This window comes from Halictus rubicundus, chromosome 5, assembly GCF_050948215.1.
Source record: "Halictus rubicundus isolate RS-2024b chromosome 5, iyHalRubi1_principal, whole genome shotgun sequence".
In the NCBI taxonomy this organism is placed as follows: domain Eukaryota; kingdom Metazoa; phylum Arthropoda; class Insecta; order Hymenoptera; family Halictidae; genus Halictus; species Halictus rubicundus.
In genome coordinates, this window is record NC_135153.1 from 30,636 (window position 1) to 49,928 (window position 19,293).

At 38.5% G+C, this 19,293-nt stretch overlaps 3 protein-coding genes across 10 annotated transcripts in view; 2 read left to right on the forward strand and 1 right to left on the reverse strand.

The window, feature by feature from the left end:
• The window catches only part of LOC143354603 (uncharacterized), a 132,881-nt gene that overhangs the window by 13,852 nt on the left and 99,736 nt on the right, over positions 1-19,293 (forward strand). The gene's annotated exons all lie outside the window — the stretch shown is intronic.
• On the reverse strand, positions 10,082-17,467 carry LOC143353933 (uncharacterized). 8 transcript variants are annotated; one of them, XM_076787535.1, is made up of 8 exons: positions 17,101-17,467; positions 11,799-11,985; positions 11,663-11,726; positions 11,334-11,440; positions 11,051-11,267; positions 10,837-10,970; positions 10,560-10,724; positions 10,082-10,454 (listed from the first exon to the last, which is right to left on the reverse strand). In XM_076787535.1, exons 2-8 carry the CDS (start codon positions 11,975-11,977, stop codon positions 10,346-10,348), a joined length of 975 nt encoding a protein of 324 aa, XP_076643650.1. In that variant the 5' UTR covers positions 11,978-11,985; positions 17,101-17,467; the 3' UTR covers positions 10,082-10,345. The 8 variants fall into 8 exon arrangements, with proteins under 8 accessions (XP_076643650.1, XP_076643651.1, XP_076643647.1 ...); XM_076787536.1 differs by lacking the exon at positions 17,101-17,467 and adding an exon at positions 13,413-13,490 and having other exon boundaries at positions 11,868-11,985; XM_076787532.1 differs by lacking the exon at positions 17,101-17,467 and adding an exon at positions 13,413-13,487 and having other exon boundaries at positions 11,051-11,264.
• On the forward strand, positions 13,060-15,003 carry Kdsr (3-ketodihydrosphingosine reductase). Its single transcript, XM_076787540.1, has 4 exons — positions 13,060-13,339; positions 13,515-13,944; positions 14,252-14,493; positions 14,574-15,003. The coding sequence occupies exons 1-4, from the start codon at positions 13,232-13,234 to the stop codon at positions 14,784-14,786; spliced, it is 993 nt and encodes a 330-aa protein (XP_076643655.1). The 5' UTR covers positions 13,060-13,231; the 3' UTR covers positions 14,787-15,003.

Below are 19,293 nucleotides of genomic sequence, written 5' to 3' on the forward strand. Positions count from 1 at the left end.
TCCTCCGGCACCTCGTTGCCCGCCAGGCTCCTTATGTGCCGCAGGAACTGCGACGGCGTCCGGTCTCCTCGTTCCTCGTGTTCGAGGAGCTGCTTAATCTTCCTCTGCTTGGAAGTGGAGAGCCGCGCGATTAATTCATCCTTTAGCCGCGTATACTTATTTTGCTCCGGCGGGTTCAGCAGGATATCCTCTACTTCTTGCGCGGTTCTTACATCAAGTTGCGCCACCACGTGGTGGTACTTGGTGTCCTCTTGCGTTATCCCGCGCAAACCGAACTGGGCGTCCAGGTGCGCAAACCATAATGCTGGTTTTTCCGCCCAGAATTTCGCCATGTGCACGGCTACGGCCATGTTTTGCGCAGGCGGCTCCATATCAATCACGTCGGGGTCACCAGTTGTAGGTATGGGGCCTACCATCCAGGTAAAGAACTAGGCACGTGTATGTTGGCAAGAGGAACTTTATTTGTATCTGCATGTGGCGGCAGACTCAGTGCGACTGGTGCCTAGGGAGGACGCCGAGCGTGTCTCGGGGAAAATCCCTAGATACATAGAGTCGTGCTCCTATTTATTGGCGCCCGCTGCGTCGCCTAGCGGATGCACTAGGGAGTCAACGATACTCCCTACATCCTGTAGTGGCTTGGTTCCCCCACTCCCACGATGAGACAGTGGGGATCGGCAGTAGACGTTGTGAACGACGAGTTCCCAATCAATCGCTCTCTTGCCGCCGAACCGCCGTTGGGAACGCGAGCTCCCGTTGGGGCTCGCGCCTCTCTTCGCCACGAATTCCCGAGTTGATTAGACGTGCCTGGTATACTGGCTTCTCTTCTCTGCTTCCTTCCTCGGCGATCCTACAACTATCCATCCACGAGGTGCACCGTGGCGGCGCGTGGGCAGCCGATAACGGGTTCCCGACGACTCCACTGGGGAATCCGGCCCACACTGGTGACACCGACGTGATCCGGAGAACCCGAGGCCCACACTGGTGACCCCGACGTGATCCGGAGAACCCGAGGCCCACATTCCCGATATAGTGCTGACATCTGCTCAGCCTTAGCATGGCACAGAACCGGGCCGTCTTTTAGCATGGCACAGAACCGTCTTTTAGCATAAAACCGAATGCACTTTATTTTTTTAACCAGGATTAGAACGTACAGCTTAATTGTTTTACATCAAATAAAACAATTGTTACAAAATCTTTAATTAATATAAATTAGGTATAATATTAATTGTAATGATACGTATTTTATTTTTTCCAATTTTGTAATTGCAAACTCTAGTTGTGAAAAATGGAAAACCCGGAAAAATTCGAACAAATACAGATTTCATATCGAAGTTTAAAAGCGACCATCCTGAATATTAATTTAATAATGAGCTATTGTCATCAACACTATCTTAAATTTTTTCATACATTTAGCTACTGTTGTTATTAATTAAAAAAATTTTTATTTCATGAATGAATATTTTTTCCACCTCAGCACCATAAGATTTTTACTAGATGACTTTGAAAACACATTAGAACTATTCTTAAATAATTTTACTCGAAAACATTCTAGTTTACTCTTTATTTCACCATTCTACTAATTTTTTATGGGCTGCATTGCAGCTCTGTTTAACACTCTTTTACAACTCAGTACCATCCTATATCATAGTACCATCCATATTCAAGGAACAACGATTTTTTGCGACGATCATTCAAAAAACAAAATTGTTTCCACATTTCAGTCCTCTAGTGCGTTGGTGACGTAGCGCCCAGCACACTTACCTGTGTTCTGTGTCACATCTGGAGTTTTATGGTACATTAACGATCGCTATTGAGTCGCAAGCCAGACCTGTCTCCAAAACTAATTAAAGGAAGGCTAAACATGCAGTGTGTACTAAACTCCTCAAAAGAGGTGTGTTGACGCGTGAGCAAATTAGCGGTTTGATTGAAAGCAGACCTTTCGGTGAATGCTCACTTCACACGCAGACTTAACGGCGGATGAATAGTTGAAGGGGTGGATAGTGACGATTTCTGTGGATTTATTTGACTAAAACAACTGTATTTTAGTAACGAATATGAGGGACACTAATAGAACTTATGTTGAAGACGGCGAGTGAGAAGCCGTGTACAATTTTACGGACGGCGCGTTAGACGAGCGATGTTTTCGCTTTGCCGGCTTTCGAGAGTCTGTCTTTTTCTCGTCTGCATACGAGCTGAGCGTTTTCGGGGGGCTGCTTTCTCGAAGTCTAATTGGTTGAATATCCGTTTTTGGCAGACGCTCCTTGTGGGGGTGGACTAACGCTGGGAATTCCCCGGTTCGTCAGCGCAGGTAGTCGACGGTTACGGCAATGACAATTTGAATAGTCCACAGTTAATGGTGACTTCATAAACTGCCCAACCGTTTTTTCGGCAGACGCATTTCCGAAGGTGCCACAAATTACGGTTTTTATGACGTTGTATTAATAATTGTAATGCACCCCTGGTTATTTTAACTGCGAGGTTTGGCCCACGCTACCCAAAGGCATCCTGCAAAGGTATGCTGCACGGCGAGGCAGGCTATATGATATTTTATTATTTTTTGTCGGTGTATTATTCAATGGTCACTGTTGTTACGCAGTAACAAGGTGGATTCCAGTCGCTCGAGTCATAAACCGCATTCGATACTTCATCGTCAGGGTGATCTTACATATTTCTGTAACAGTTCCTGAAAACATTATCATTCATCTGAAACTGCTTTGTACGGCATTACACACGCCACATAATTTTTATTTTCTAATTTTGTCAAAGTAGTATGTATAACAGAATCATACAAGTGTCTACAATTACTTGAAATCCAAAATACGGGGCGTTTCGTTTATCTTGAAAAATTGAAATATCTCCTGAAGGACTGTTAAAAAAGGACTTTAAAAGAATGTTTAGATAACAGGTAGGCTGTCCTTCCAAAAGGCACCTGAGGCCGATCGAGATGAAACTTGGTGAGTATGTGAAACTCAACATTCTCAATAACTTTTTCCTATACACGTAACCGCGGCTCAGTCATAGTTTCGGAGATATTCGCGGAAAACTGCAGCTACTACTACATTGAATTTTGCCTATACGTGCACGTCCGACGCGTGCGTATTGTGTTTCCCCGGTGCTTTTCGGAAGTACAGCCGGAGGTATAATTCAAGTTGGTTGGGGTTAGGTCGTTGAGGGGACGGAGACGCCTCAGACGTGCACGTATGGGTAAAATTCAATGAAGTAGTAGCTGCAGTTTTACGCAAATATCTCCGAAACTATGACTGAGCCGCGGTTACATGTATAGGAAAAAGTTGTTCAGAATGTTGAGTTTTACATACCCACCAAGTTTCATCTCGATCGGCCACCGGTGCCTTTCGGAATAATATCCATAAATTGTTTAATACAAAGGGCGATATAATCCGGTGTAAGTTAAGAAGTAATATCATTGATCTTCTAAGAAGTAATATCATTGTCTAAGTTAAAAAATAATATCATTGATCGAAAAGCAAAAAATCATTTATTACATAGGAATGCAGATATCGATAGAAATACGAATATCTATATAATAAAAATCAAATGCTGTTCGTTGGTCACGACATCACGTGAGAACGGCTGGACCGATTTGGCTAATTTTTTTTTAAATGTTCGTTGTAGTCCGAATAAGGTTTTTACGCAAAGAAAGTTTGGAAAAGTTGGCCGAAAATTGGAAAATTCGGGAAAAAATGAGACTACCTACACCGCGACCGCCGCCAGAGGGCCACGACGGCGTCACCTACGGCGGCCACAGCCAGATGGCTAACGCGACGTAGTGAGTTTCTCGCAATTAAAGTGTTCCGCGGGCGGTATTAATAAGCGTAGCGGAAGCGGAGTTTGATATTATGTTAGCAATTGCTAAACATATCCATGCTGTTGCCCTCTGTTGTACTGTTGTACTCTGTTGGTTTCCGACAACATTTCAATATTAATTTTATTTTTATTTTTACCCTGTTGGTTTCCGACCAAATATAAATATTATTTTTATTTTTATTTTCATTTTTACAGCATTTCATTTTTATTATATAAAGATTGACCGTACATATAGTGTCGCAATCGACCAAATTAGTTTTGAATTAACAAAATTTTATAATCGCACTGCAATGCCCGCCTATAAGACGGAGCAATTTAGGTCGGAGAACTCGCAATGCTACAAAGCAAACGAATATTAGATCTAATCGAACTGTAGATCAACGCGAAGAGCGACGTGAAATTGAACGGAATAGATTATCCCAAACACGTTCAGCGCGTACACCAGAAGAACGAGAAAATGGAAACGAAGATGATTATGCATCGAATGAGACATCATCGATCAGTAGAAGAAACCAATCGCGCGACAATGAATTTGAATAATCGTGCAAGAAGACAAACAAATGTTGCGTTGAATACTCATCGAGCTGCATTGCGTTATAACGTGACAATTGAATTACAGTGCAGAAAAATCCGTTCCTATTGGAACCATGAGCGTTGTGTGCCCACATTTGTAAGTCATTGAGATACAAAAATGAAACACCTGGATTGTGTTGCGCAAGTGGCGCAAAGTCAAATTGGGCGCCATTGGTCCCGCCCACCAGAGCCATTATTGCGCTCATTAGTTTCTGGAACAGGAACAGATTCCACACATTTCCTGACACAAATCCAGAAATACAATAGTTGCTTCCAAATGACTTCATTTAGCGCAACAAATGTGGTTCGGGACAATTTCATGCCCACTTTCAAGATTCAAGGTCAAATATATCATCGAGCAGGTTCGCTACTTGCCATCGCTGGATGCAGACTATAAATTTCTGCAGATTTATATTTCATGGGAAATTCACCACAAGTAGTAGATCAGCGTTGTGCACACAACAGTTCGGTGAAAAGACCAATTGTGGAACAACTGCAAACTTTTTTTCATCAACACAATGAATTGATTGCATTGTTTAAAATCGCACTGGACCGCATGCCATCTGATAATCACAAAATTGTAATCAGAGCCGATAAGACGCCTGCGGGAGAACACGCAAGACGTTTCAATGCGCCAACAATTGATGATGTGTTGCCATTGTCGTCGTTGGTGAAAATTTCGAATCCCGTGATAATCGTTCTACATCGGCGGAACGATCAGCTGCAGCGTGTGTACGAAACGCACCGATCATATGATGCGTTGCAATATCCCATCATATTTTGGCAAGGTGAAGACGGTTATCATTTCTCGATCAAGATGATAAATCCGCTTACAGGCGTTGAAACGAACAAAAAAGTCAGTTCAATGAACAATAGTTCATATCGACTGATGGATCGTCAAAATGATTCCGACGTGGACTTTACTTGCGAGAAACTCGCGCTGTAGGGGCTACGTATGCTGCCGTACCTTGCCGCAGCGCTAGCATCGTCGGCATCAGCCGCGTGCAAGCGGCAAGAGCGAGTCGCCGCTCTCGACTCTACGTGTCCGACGACCCAAGGCGGATTTGCCGCCGCCGAGATTACACAATCTCTCTCTTGTAACAACCTTCGTCGTGATAAGACGTAATAAAGTTTTCTGTACTACAACACGCAACAGTGCCTTCCATCCAGTTTCCGGTTTCCCGGCGGTAGTAGGCCGCAGTCTGGAAATTCCCCAGACCGTAAACCTACAGCGCTACGTCGCGTTGTCCATCTAGCGGTGACCGCGGTAGGTGACGCCGTCGTGGCCCTCTCGCGGCGGTCACGGTGTGGGTGGGTAGTCTCATTTTTTCCCGAATTTCAATTTTTCCGGGCAACTTTTCCAATTTTTTTCGTCAAATGCTCATCAAATACGAACATTGTTTTCCCATCAAAACCGATTGATTTGTGGACCAAATACAAAGATAACAATCCAGATTTGCAACTAAGCGAGGAAATTCACAACGAGGCATTGATATTAATTGCTAAAGTCCAGTCGTTCAAAAGTTGTGATGTCATTGGTGCGCGCATTGTGCGCCGCCCGCAAGAGCAACCCGCGCGGAGGGCCTGGCTGCGAGGGCGTGCCGGAGGCACGCCCCGAGTAGCTAGTAGTAAATATGTTTCAGTGTTCAAATCCTGACGACTAACGCATTTTTTTTATTTTATTATGTTTTATCATTCTATATTTATATTATCAATTTAAATCGATTAAATTTCAATATAACGATAAGTACCGATTTCATTTTGATAAAACATAGCAGGTCGGCGAAAATGATCAGAAAGTAGTAAAAGTAAAATCACCTAGCAATTCCATTTAAATTATATAATGACAGGATGTCAGTATCAATCAACGTTCGAAATTACGATAACATAAAAGGGAGAAAAGACCGCACTTGTTCAAGTAAAGGTAGATGAACTTATGTCACATCACACAAACGTAACAGTAACTTGTTCGAAATCCGGAAAATTAACACAGGATATTTACAAAGACTTCTTAAAATTTAATTTGTTTAACTTAAAAATAAAATTTGATTTATAGATAATAATATATAATAATAGTAAATAATCCTGTTGTTAGTAAATAAATACATGTTATTTATAATTCAAAATGCAATTTTATACGTGAAATTTAATCGATTGAAATTAATAATATAAATAGACAATGATAAAACATAATAAAAAAAATGCATTAGTCGGCAAGATTTGAACCCTGGTCGTTCGGCTGAAAACTTGTCACGCTATAGTCACGCCACACCGATTCTTGTAGTCTAGAAAAAATACGGCATTATATAAGAAATAATGAAACTTTAATCGTCAATATCTCGAAAACTATTGAGTATCTGCCCCTATAATGGTATATATTCGTGAACAGGAGAACGAGATCTATAAGTGTGCAAAATTTCAACAGAATCGGTGACCCGAGGGTCGTGGCCTCTCCTTTTAGCCTCGAAATCAGGCCTCTTGAAATTGCGAATGCATTTGCTTGTACGGTCTGATTTGCAACTCAATGTCGATTGTTAGCATGCCATAAAACTTCAGATGTGACACAGTAGGAATGTGCGGGCCGGCTCGTGAATCGGGCACTCGAATCGGGACACGTCGAGCGGTCCGAGCCTTTCGGACGACCCATGACCCGACTTCATCGATCGCGTTCGACAAGAATCGGGCAAGTTTCACGTGAAAAACTTAAAAGACAATATTTCCGGCATTTTGACGAATTTGTTTCAAATGAACTTACATATAAATCGATAATATCATTAACTCCTTACGGAGTTACATACACATAGAAGGTATATAAATATGGTAAATTATAATAATTTTTTGGAGGGTGATGTTATTATTAACTTCTATATGGCTTGTTTAATATCGTGTTATTTAACTTACTGAACTATCATTAACCTTACGTAAACTGTGCAACGCCTACTGACTCCGTGAATTCATTTTCTCACGTAAGCCTCGCTGGATACTGCACAAAGATCCCTTGTTCAAGGGTCTTTCCCCGAAACTTGTATCGCCTTTCTCCTGAGTGTCTGCCTGCGATGTGTGAATTGTCATTGAGTGGAGTACGGCTGGTCTGTCCACTGTCAAGCATGCCCATAAATAACTAAAAAATGACAGTGTCCCACTCGATCGTAACACAGATCCAAACATGATGTCTGAGCATGGGCAATCATGATGTCTAGACAATTCTAGAAAAATATAATATTAAATTCCCTACATTTCAATTTAAATAAGATAAGCTAATTTTTAAAGTAAGTGAAATTACAATCAAAGTAAATACTTTTGTCTACAGGTATAACACCACACAATCAAATTGTACAAAAATTTTAACAGCTTACAGCTGGCAAAGATTATTCGAAGAAAATTATTCGAAGCGTTTGAATAGCAATACAGATCAAATTATATCGTGTTTAGTTTCATTTTAATCAGAAAAACTCCACAAATAGGTTGATGGAAGTGCTATAAAAAAATAATGAAAAATAAAGAAGTTTTGTAATTTGATTAGTAGTAGTTTCACGCCGATATACCTGTTCTCGCCTCGGATCGCGCGGCTGCCGTTTATTGCACCGCTGAGCGACCGAGGTGCCACGAGGTTCTGGGCCTAGGCCGACGGGACTCGAAGTCGCTTATTCGAGCTGACGAAAATTATTCGAAATTCGGAAGAATTAGTCGTAGCCTCCGAATAACAGTACAGATAAAAAATGAAAATTTAATTTGAAGCTTCGAATATAAAGAAGTATTTTTATTTGTCGGATAAATTCTCATCTAATAAAATTATTTATTCGACACTCGTCCAATAAAGATGCTATTTTTTATTTGAACCTTCAAATAACAAATAAAGATAAAGTATCTTTTATTCAAATTTTTATTTAAATAATTTTTTATCCCAAATAATGCCCAACTCTGCGAGGGCCGTTAGCAGCGTGAAAGATTTACTTAATATTTAATTGAATTTAATAATTACAAAGAGTGTATCATGAACAAAGTGCATGCACTTGGAACTGTTACAGAAATATGTAAGATCACCCTTTCGATGAAGTATCGAATGAGGTTTATAACACGAGCGACTGGAATCCGCCTCTTTTGAGGAGTTTAGTACACACTGCATGTCTAGCCTTCCTTTAATTAGTTTTGGAGGCAGGTCTCTGGAAGTTGTGGATGCATTCGCTTGTACGGTCTGGCTTGCGAGTCAATAGCAATTGTTAGCGTACCATAAAACTCCAGATGTCACACAGAACACAGGTAGGTGTGCTGGGCGCTATGTCACCAACGCACTAAAGGACTGAAATGAAGGAAACACTTTTGTTTTTTCAATGATTGTCGCAAAAAATTGTTCTTCCTTGAATATGGATGGTACCATGGTATTGGGTTGTAAAGGGGTGTTAAACAGAGCTGCAATGCAGCCCATAAAAAATTAGTAGAACGGTGAAATAAAGAGTAAACTAGAATGTTTTCGAGTAAAATTATTTAAAAATAGTTCTAATGTGTTTTTAAAGTCATCTAGTAAAAATCTTATGGTGCTGAGGTGGAAAAAATATTTATTCATGAAAGAAAATTTTTTTTAATTAATAATAACAGTAGCTAAATATATGAAAAAATTTAAGATAGTGTTGATGACAATAGCTCATTATTAAATTAATATTCAGGATGGTCACTTTTAAACTTCGATATGAGATCTGTATTTGTTCGAATTTTTCCGGGTTTTCCATTTTTTACAACTAGAGTTTGCAACTACAAAATTGGAAAAAAATAAAATACGTATCATTACAATTAATATTATTCTTAATTTATATTAATTAGAGATTTTGTACACAAGATTTACATGTTAGTTACATATTTCATATACAACAATTAAGCTGTACGTTCTAATCCTGGTTAAAAAAATAATGTGCGTTCAGTTTTATGCTAAAAGACTGACCGGTTCTGTCCCAGAAAAGACTGACCGGTTCTGTGCCATGCTAAAAGACTAACCGGTTCTGTTCCAGGAAGGACTGACCGGTTCTGTGCCATGCTAAGGCAGAGCAGATGTCAGCACTATATCGGGAACGCCGAAAACCCGGGCGTGAGCACTCTCATTCCTCTCTGCCTTTTCTGCATCACTGTACACCATCGTTTCAGAAAAGTAAGGTTATCATTCACAATCGAATAAATCCCGATGAATTTCTGAAACGTACTGATTAAAGTCACCGCAAGGAGAAGAATTTGTATCAGTGTTTATAATTTATTGTAAGCGTGTTTTCAGTCATTAGTCAAGATTCAAGAACATCTCTCGAAAACCTACATAGGGGGATCATGTCATCGTTATTTCACTGTTTACATCAAGTGTTCTACTTTTATGAATTTTTCGTACTCAATGTCACGTGAAGGTCATAATATTACAGATTGTTGGATTCGTCTTGACCTCGGCTATCACATAACGATAATAAAAATATATTATTCCATTAAAAAAAAATATCGATGACCTTGAAATCTTGTAAAAAAATGACCTTGAGAAAAACTTTGTTACTATCATCAAATTCGCCCTTTGAAACAGTACAACTTTATTCTGTGGAGATTTTTTGTACGACTAATAATAACCGAGATATTTAGGTGTTCCCATTTAAATGTCCCACCCTGTATATATATATCCGGGTCAAGAGGGCGTAACCCATGAAAATGCCTCGAATATTGCTATCAAACCACAAATTAACTTCAGAATTATTAAATATTAACATAAGCGCACAAGAAATATTAACTTGTGTATTTATTTTGAGATATTTATTAAATATTTTACAAATCACTAATTTACAAAAATTAATTACATTTTTTATGACCGTATAATGGTGTTATAAAATATTAACCATATTCAGAATTGATTAGAAATGTTCTTCTCAGAAGACATACGATTATTAATGTTACAATTATACAAATTATACTATTATCAGGTACATTAAGACTTTTTTTTGTCCGTTGATGCGTCAGAACGTTGTCCCGTATTTGGAGAATCGCTCACGTTTACGTCTTCCTCGTCCACTTCCAAACTGTTTAATCTACAACCGCTACCATTACAATACTGTTTACACAGAGCATAAAGGGAATGTTTGAACACCATTTTTTCAAGGAATTGTATTTCTAACAAAGTAGCATTATTATCAATAACTTACTCATCCTGCTCTAAACTATATAGCATTTGAAAACCAGCATCAAGGCTAGGAGGAAAACCCATTTCAGGATCTAGTAATTGAAGAGTTGGAACCTCTCGATAGACATTACCGAATTCATCAAGTTCTTCAAACTGCAATTTATTTGCTGCTTCGTCTAAAACCATCCTAGGAAATGAAAAAATATTGACAAAGATGCAATGCTTCTTTTTGTTTAATATACTATAGTCAATTCGATGCAATTAAACACTTAAAAATACAAGCATTAAGTTCAAGTTGCCTCTGTTTTTCCATCATTGCTTCAGCCTTCTTTCTCATGTTCTCTTCAAACTTTAATACATATTCTTGATAGTAGTCGTGAAGAGCAGCCACCCCACCAATTCCCGTTTCCAATAAAACTCTTTCCACTATATCCTATAAAAATATTCAGTCAACTATTCGAATAATTACGTATGAAATTGAAGTGATATGGTTTACAATGAATTTTATTTTACAAGGAATTCATGATCCTTTTGTTCATACGCTGCTTTCATCAAAAGAGTCATTCTTCTCAAAAAATGATCAGCAATGTCTGTGAGTGTTTCTATAGCTATGTCCGATGATTTTTCAAATCCAATATGAGCCAAAAGAACAGTAACAGCATGCCTTAATATGGCTCGTGTTGTTTCTGGTGTGAGGTAATGCACTGTAGATGAATCTTTGAAAGCACTTCTAAAAGCATGCTACTTATTAATAATTTGATATATCAAGGAATACTATATAGATGTATTCTGATACCTTTCTTTCTGCACAGGTAGAAATTGAAATGAATTCTGTGTTTCTTTCACATCTTGTAATTTTTGCGCCTCAATTGTGGTCATGTTTCCAAGTACCATTCCTTCTTCCTGAAAATACAAGAATACATGTGTGTATATAATTATTATATGCTTTATCATGGTTTGTTTTCTTAAAAACAAATTTAAAATATGCTTGTAAGTATAATAACAGCCCATCCCACTCTTATTACTTCAGATTTGCAACCTAGGAATGATATGGATAGCTATTATGACTATGAATGTATATCAAGTGTATTCGTTTAAAACAATCGACTATGGTTATATTATTACCATCATTCGTAACTGTTGATGAAAATTTATAGTATTTAATACATGAAGATTTCCCATAGGTAACCTGTAAAATTAAAAACGATGCGTAAGTATATGCAAAAGCTGATGTTTCATTTAGAAGATTTAAAGAGTGTACTGTATATAATCTGGTTGTCTGTCCATTTGATAATCACAGTCTGTGTTATTTGATTCTTCCATAACTTGCCTCCAAATATTTTCTATAATATCTGGAGTGATTACTTCCTGCTTAAGAGTTTCCCTTGCTGGCAATTCTCCCCATAGTGAACCAGCTCCAACATTTTTAGCAGACTTCATGGCAAAATCTGAAACATTCATCTGCAGACTTAGAAAAGTTGAAAAGAACTAGTCAGAAACGTGTAACAAAAACTTTCGAATTTTACATTATTTTCAAAGCGTACCAATGAAACTAATTTTATAACTATAAGTTTGTTTTTCTATACTCGTAGATACTGATTATAAAACAGTGGCTACTGCTTGTGTATATTATATATTGTTAGTATTAGTATTATATTCTTTATATTATTTAGTATTGAAAACACACCACTTTTACGAAAATAAAAAAGCACACGTAAATACATACTACTTACTGACTCTGACTTAAATATCCCGCGTACGCACTAAATATAGAGTTCACATATCATGAAAAAATTCTTGAAGTGCCATTATTCTTTTCTTGTAAACTTGTCATTAAAGAGTTATACGTTTTAAAGGCAGAACATGAGGTTCGACTACGTCAACGTGGTCAACGTGGAATTATCTAAAAGTCATTTTCTTAGAAGAAAAATCTTATACGAAACGATATAAAATTGAAATTCTAATCGACAATGCGTCTCATCTGATTCAACCACAGATGAAGTGTATAATAGACTTGTACACACTATATTTTTCTGCCTTGTGCCACCGATTTGGAGATTACAAATACAGATATATGGCGCGTATATTTGAAGGGTAGAAAATGATGTGTCATATTTATAATTTTTGTATCGAATATTTGTCACTATCCGTTTTTTAAATAAATGAAACTTAAAGATATATACATACGTAAAATACAAAGAACAAGTACACTTATTTTCTACGCTGCATAAATTATGCGTTTCAGTCAACTTGGCATTGTTTACCAGTAAAACAACAGATTCGGTTATAACTATGTAGACTGCGGATTTTATGCATTTATGACAAAAATGAGTAAGCACAATTTAAAGCAGTGGACATGTTAAAAAGATTTAAGAGCACCAGCGTATTGGTTTTAGCTTAATAAAATAATTAAAAGAAGAAGGAAATTTTTATTTCGCTCCTGGATCTGGCAAACAGTGCAAATATTTTTTATTTTGCATAAAGATCCGCAGTCTAGTTATAACTATCAAATATCTGTAATTGGTATTCACGAATTATAACATATTGATATATTTTCCGAATATTTATATTAATTACATTACATCGGTTAAACATGCATCGGCTTGTAGTTAAAAATGTGAATTAAATCAATTTTTAACGGAAATCGAAACACAGTACCATCAAGTAGTTTATAAAATAAGGGCGACGGCAATAATGCTTGGTGTAATAGTAGTAGTCGCTGCCGTATTAATTACTAGCTTGTTTGTAAAATATTATTTTTGTCGGAGACATATAAAAAATGTCGATAACAAACACGTTGTTGTGAGTAATCAAAATCTAACCTAAATTTAACCTCGGCAAACGAGGACCTTACAGAATTTTGCAATGTACTTACTAATCGAATGAAATATCATAAATACTAATGTTGCCGAAACTTTGATTGCTTAGAAATTTCCTAATATTTTGCGAATATTAAATTGTGTATTATTTCTGTTAGATAACGGGTGGTTCCAGCGGTATTGGAAAATGTGTGGCAATTACTGCTGCCAGGCATGGGGCACATGTTACAATAATTGCAAGAGACGTTCAAAAGTTAGAGGCTGCAAGGAATGAAATAATACATGCTTGCAAAAACAAGGACACACAGAAAATTGAATATCTATCTCTCGATGTTGGTGAAGATTACGAAGCAGTCGAAAAGGCTTTAAGTGATTTAGAAAGAACTATGGGTCCAATATACATGTTAGTAAACTGTGCCGGTACTGCAATTTGTGGGAAAATTGAGGACACAACTGCGGCAGACTTAAAGAAAATGATTCACATTAATTTTCTTGGATCTTATTATTGCACCAAGGCTGTTGTCCAAAGGATGAAAGCTACTCAGGATGGAATTATTGTTTTAACTTCTTCTCAAGCTGCACTTTTAGGTATACATTTAAATCTTATGACTAGACTGTCGATCTCTATGCAAAATAAAAATTGTCTACATCGAATGCAAGACATTGGAATGAATTAAAAATTTCTTTCCCTCTTTAATAAATTCAGAAAGTTGAAAATAACACATTGATACCATTAAATTCTCTCAATGATTGAATTCTTTCAAATTGTATCTACTTATTTTTACCGTTAATGCATAAAATCTGCAGTCTAGTTATTACCTTAGCTCTTTGACTTGGGTATGTTAAAGAAAATGCTGTATTTATGATATATATTTATTATTTTTATTCTTTGCAGGTATATTTGGCTATTCAGCTTACTGTAGTACAAAATTTGCTCTTCGAGGTTTGGCTGAGAGTATATCTATGGAACTTACACCATACAATATTTTTGTGACTCTCTGTTTACCTCCAGATACAGATACTCCAGGTTTTGCTGTGGAAGAGTTAACAAAACCTCTCGAAACAAAGCTTATATCAGAAACTAGTTCTCTAGTGAGTCCTGATGTAGTAGCCAACAAACTTTTCAAAGATGCATTGGTTAGTAAACGGGAAGCTATATTCTGTGTACTGTATATTGATTTAATTGACAAACCTTCATAAAATTTAATGTTTTTCAGGCTGGAAAGTTCTTCTCTACAGTTGGCATGGAAGGTTTTATGTTAACTGTCTTGTGTTCTGGTATGTCGCCAGTTGGTACAGTCGTAGAATTAATTGTACAGTCATTGTTCATAGGTTTCTTCCGTTTTATAAGTGCCTTCTACCTAATACATTTCAAAAAGATAATTCAAAATTGTATAAAAACACGCGATAAGAACAAGAAATCTGAATAGATCAGAAAAGATTTTATATCCCCTTCGTTTAAAATAAACCATTTTACCAATAAGATGTAAATTAAGAAATCGCTTAAGTTAACATTCCTTTTTAATATGGTTAATAAACCTTTTTAAATAAAGAATCGTAATGTCTATTAAATTCATGGTAACTAAAAAGAATTGGAAGAAAAGCGAGGATTATCGTCGGGCGCCGCGTAGGAAAAAGTACACGTTGGAAACTTAACGGTTTGGCTTACTTTTATTTAGTATCCCGTATGTTCATAGTATTATGTTCTTCATTAAGCTTTATGGTTCTTACACACATAGAACGAGACATAGTTCTCCTCGTCCTTGTTGACACGATACTTTGAAAAACGGAAACGCTGAGAAATGTGTGTAATGTGTATTTCGAGATGGACGATGCTGTCTCATGGGTAATAATGCTCGCATCTAGCATCCTCTGATGCACAAAATAAGTTTGGCGTCGATGTCGGTTGGTCCGAGATGGGTTATGCTTTGGCTCTTTCAAGAATGTCCCATATACAGCATTGGTCTATATGCCCAATGGAGGTTGGCGTCTAGATTGCAAAATCGAGGCTGAACATATGTAGAGAAAATGGCGAATAACGAAGATGTGTGTTCTCGAAATTGCAAATCGGTAATGATCAGTTTAACATTGATTTATTATCTCATTCTCTCTCTCTCTCTCTCTCTCTCTCTCTCTCTCTCTCTCTCTATCTCCCATTCTCTCTCACTCTCTCAGATCCTATCGTTTGTCCGTTCGTCCTTTCTAACTCGCATAAACACCGCACCCACGCGTTCCCATTTTTGTTCGTTTCGACAACTGCGCTCGTCCATACAATTGTTGTTCCTAGGGGCGTCACCTCGCAGATTCGTTAAAGTCTATTCCCCTTTGCCTCTAAAGCATTCGAGGTGTGCAGCCGGGAATCTGCGAGACAAGGCTTATTCCGAGGGATATTTCTGTGTTTATTTTCTTCGAATGTCCCCGTCATTAAATTTACGTTAGCTTTAAATCGATGTTCGCTTATTCGGGCGCTCGACAAACGCATAACTTCCTCTATCCGTCCACACCGCTAAGTTTCTGGACTCGCCGTCACTTTCAGTCAAGATTGTACGTTGCGTGTTAATTAATTGTCATCAGCTTCGTCGAACGTTCGAACCGGCAAACGGCATTCGTTAACGTTTAGTTAGACCCATTAGCTATACGTATGAAAACGGTCGTTATGGGAGATCTCTCGGAAACTGAAATACTTTGACAGATTGGTTTCCCCATCGTGTCGTGACCGAGACTCCGGACCTCGGACGCGTCGGTAACGCGCGTTCATCGAGATCCACGGGGTCTCGATGCCGGCTCGTTTTCTCGTGCGATACTAACAGCGCGACGTGATCGCATAACATCGCCGAATTACGAGGGATTGATGAATGCTTTCCGCCGTCCCGAGTGTTTCGATCGACGACTGTGTACCCTTTACTCGTCTCTAACCCTCCACAGCTAATATTCTGTTCTGTTCAGATTACGAACTAACCCAGTTAGCCAAACCTGCTACGAGCAAATTTTGTTCATTGTTTGTAATTGTAGCAGAATTTGGTCCCTATTTGCCATAAATCTGTCACCAAAACTTGTCGACAAATTCCGAGCCTAACGCGGAAACAGATGGCTCGGTATTTGAGTACAAAGTTTGCAGGCGCGAGACTCCGTGCCAAATCCATGTCAAATCTATGCCAAACCTTGCCCTCGTGAAGAGGGCAGGTCGGTCGCACTAAGACCTTGCGCTAAGAGTGAATATCGGGCCAAAGCAGAGTAAACCTTGCTGTAGGAGGAAAAAGGAATTTCATTTAAACTCATAAATTATATAATTTTAAGTTCCATGTATTTTCAATAATTTAATTTAATTTTCCCTCCTACAGCAAGGTTTACTCCGCTTTGGCCCGATATTTAGAGCAAGGTTAGGTCCGCATTTAATGCGACCGACCTGCCCTCTTCGCGAAAGCAAGGTTTGGCATAGAATAGCGTCTACAAACTTGCACTCGAATACCGAGCCTAATGCGGAAACAGATCGATCAGAATTTGTCGACAAGATTTGGTCACAAATTCATAGCAAATTGCTTACTGGGGCATGTAGTTTCACGTAAACGCGATCACCAAGATTCGAACGAATTTACAGAAAATATATCGACGCGAATCGAACGGTGATAGGGTAAAATCGATAACGTTCGACGAACGAAACGAACAGAAATATACAATCATGTCAGAAGGATTCATCTAAGGTACATACTTGGTTTTGTTTTCTTAAAAGTTATCTATACTTACAAGGCGTTCCGATATCGTCGCAAATAAGTACCCTACGATGCCTTCCATGGCCGACAGCACTAGTAAGCGGTGGAGGGTTAAAACCACTATAATCGCACGTACATGTACACTCTCCGTGGTATCAACGCTACTCTCAGCCACTGTGTCTGGGCAATCGGTTCATACTGCAATAGTATACAAGTTTTCTTTCGACGAAGTATACGTGCTCTCCCGTGAGATCATTTTACGTAACCGGTAAACTCGATCGTCAGCTTCCACTACCGACCACACGGCTGACCGCGCGAAAAGACGGTATGTATTAGGTTGTTGCATATGAAATTTCCGATTTTCAAGAGTAACATTAACCAAACATGACTTCTTGCTAAATAAAACTACAATTGAAATAAACTTTACTCAAAAGTAAAATTGGATATCTAAATATAAAATGAAGAGGGGACATCAAGGATCAGCTTTGTACCTTAACATGGTAATAATTATATTACCATATATATACAGGATATTCGACTACAGGTGGAAGAAAATTTAAGGGGTGGTTCTCCATGACAATATGAGATGAAAATGAAGATTAAAACAATTGCGACTTCGGTTTCATTTTTCAGTTATCAACAATTAAAAATTCGCCCAAAATGCGGCAACCCTACCAACAGAGGTGTACGTTGCGCGCCTCTGTGAGGTACACAATGTTCATCTCTGCTGGTAGGGTTGCCGCATTTTAGGCGGATTTTTAATTCTTAATAACTAAAAGACGAAGCCGAAATCGTAATTTTTTTATTCTTCATTTTCGTCTTATATTGTTATGGAGAACCACCCCTGCAGTCGAACATCCTATACAGTTATATTACCATTTCAATGATTAACATAAATGAATGATAAAATATAATAGAGGTAATACAAATAAATGTACCTTAAAATTATAATAAACCTGCAGGCTGCAATAGTATTTATTAACCAAACCGCTTCATAAGATTTACGTTTTCATTCGGACATTTCATATGCGATAACCTAATCTAATTGCATTTCGAACGTATTTATCGATATAATTGAACCGGTGGTGTAGCTGCGGGGATCGAGTTCCGGCACGGTTGGGCTGCGTTCTGTCCACGGTAGAATCACATATGTCCTCTGCCTTTACATATTTATCTACTATCGAAAAAACTAGCTCGAGTATCTACGCGTAAGAGCACATCGACGAACTGTCAGGACGGTCAATCATCACACGAAAAAGGATCTTCTTTCGATGTTCGCGTACCGTGACTCGCGGGAACAGGCGCACGTTGTGTTGCCGGGGCGGATTTTAACCTACGTCGATTCGTTCGTGTCATCGAGGAGCGAATGACAGCACAAGTATGGAAAATTGATTGTGTTTATTACGCTTCGATGATACTTACTACTCGGTTTGCGCGGATTCAATTGTCCGATACTACCGTCCAACAGATCTCTGCTGTCTTCAATCACACCGGAAAATCTCTATGGAAACAAGTATTCCCAGTTAGTCAAACCTGCTTCAAGCAAATTTTGATTTTTGTAATCGTACTTTGCGATCAAAATAATGACAATAACGATTTCTCCCGATATTTACTCTCAGTGCGACTGACCTGCCCTCTTCACGAGGGCGAGGGTTGGCAAGGATTTAGCATGGATCTGGAATGGATTTGCATGAAGTGACAAATTCACAGCAAATCAAGAGTAAATTGCTTACTGGGTATTTCGATGAAATGATTTTTAAAAATATTTCAATGTTACCTTGCATTGATAGAGTGTTTCATTTTTATCGCATCCATCGATGTAAGGTGCCTGTATAGAAGTGTTAACATATTTTTTGTTTATTTTCAGTCTATCTCCGGAATGAACCATCAGAATGAAATCAGAATGTTTTCGGCAACCCGCTGCGTGCACCGACGCAGCAACGAGCGGCAAGGATCATAGAAGCGGTCTTTATCCGACGCGCGGGAATAATAAAAATCCCTCAAGGTAGGGGAAAGTTACTAATTGCAAGGAGAGAGTCAGTGGTTCTCAATCGTAGTTTCTCGCTGCCGGCTACGTAACGCCCGATGGAATGGAACGCCGACAAAGTTCGCGTATAAAATAAGAAAACGCCGGTTCGAACGACGAAGAACCACTGACGCGGGTGTGTATTCGTCGACGCAAGTTCGTTTGAAGTAACACACACACACACACACACACATGCACGCA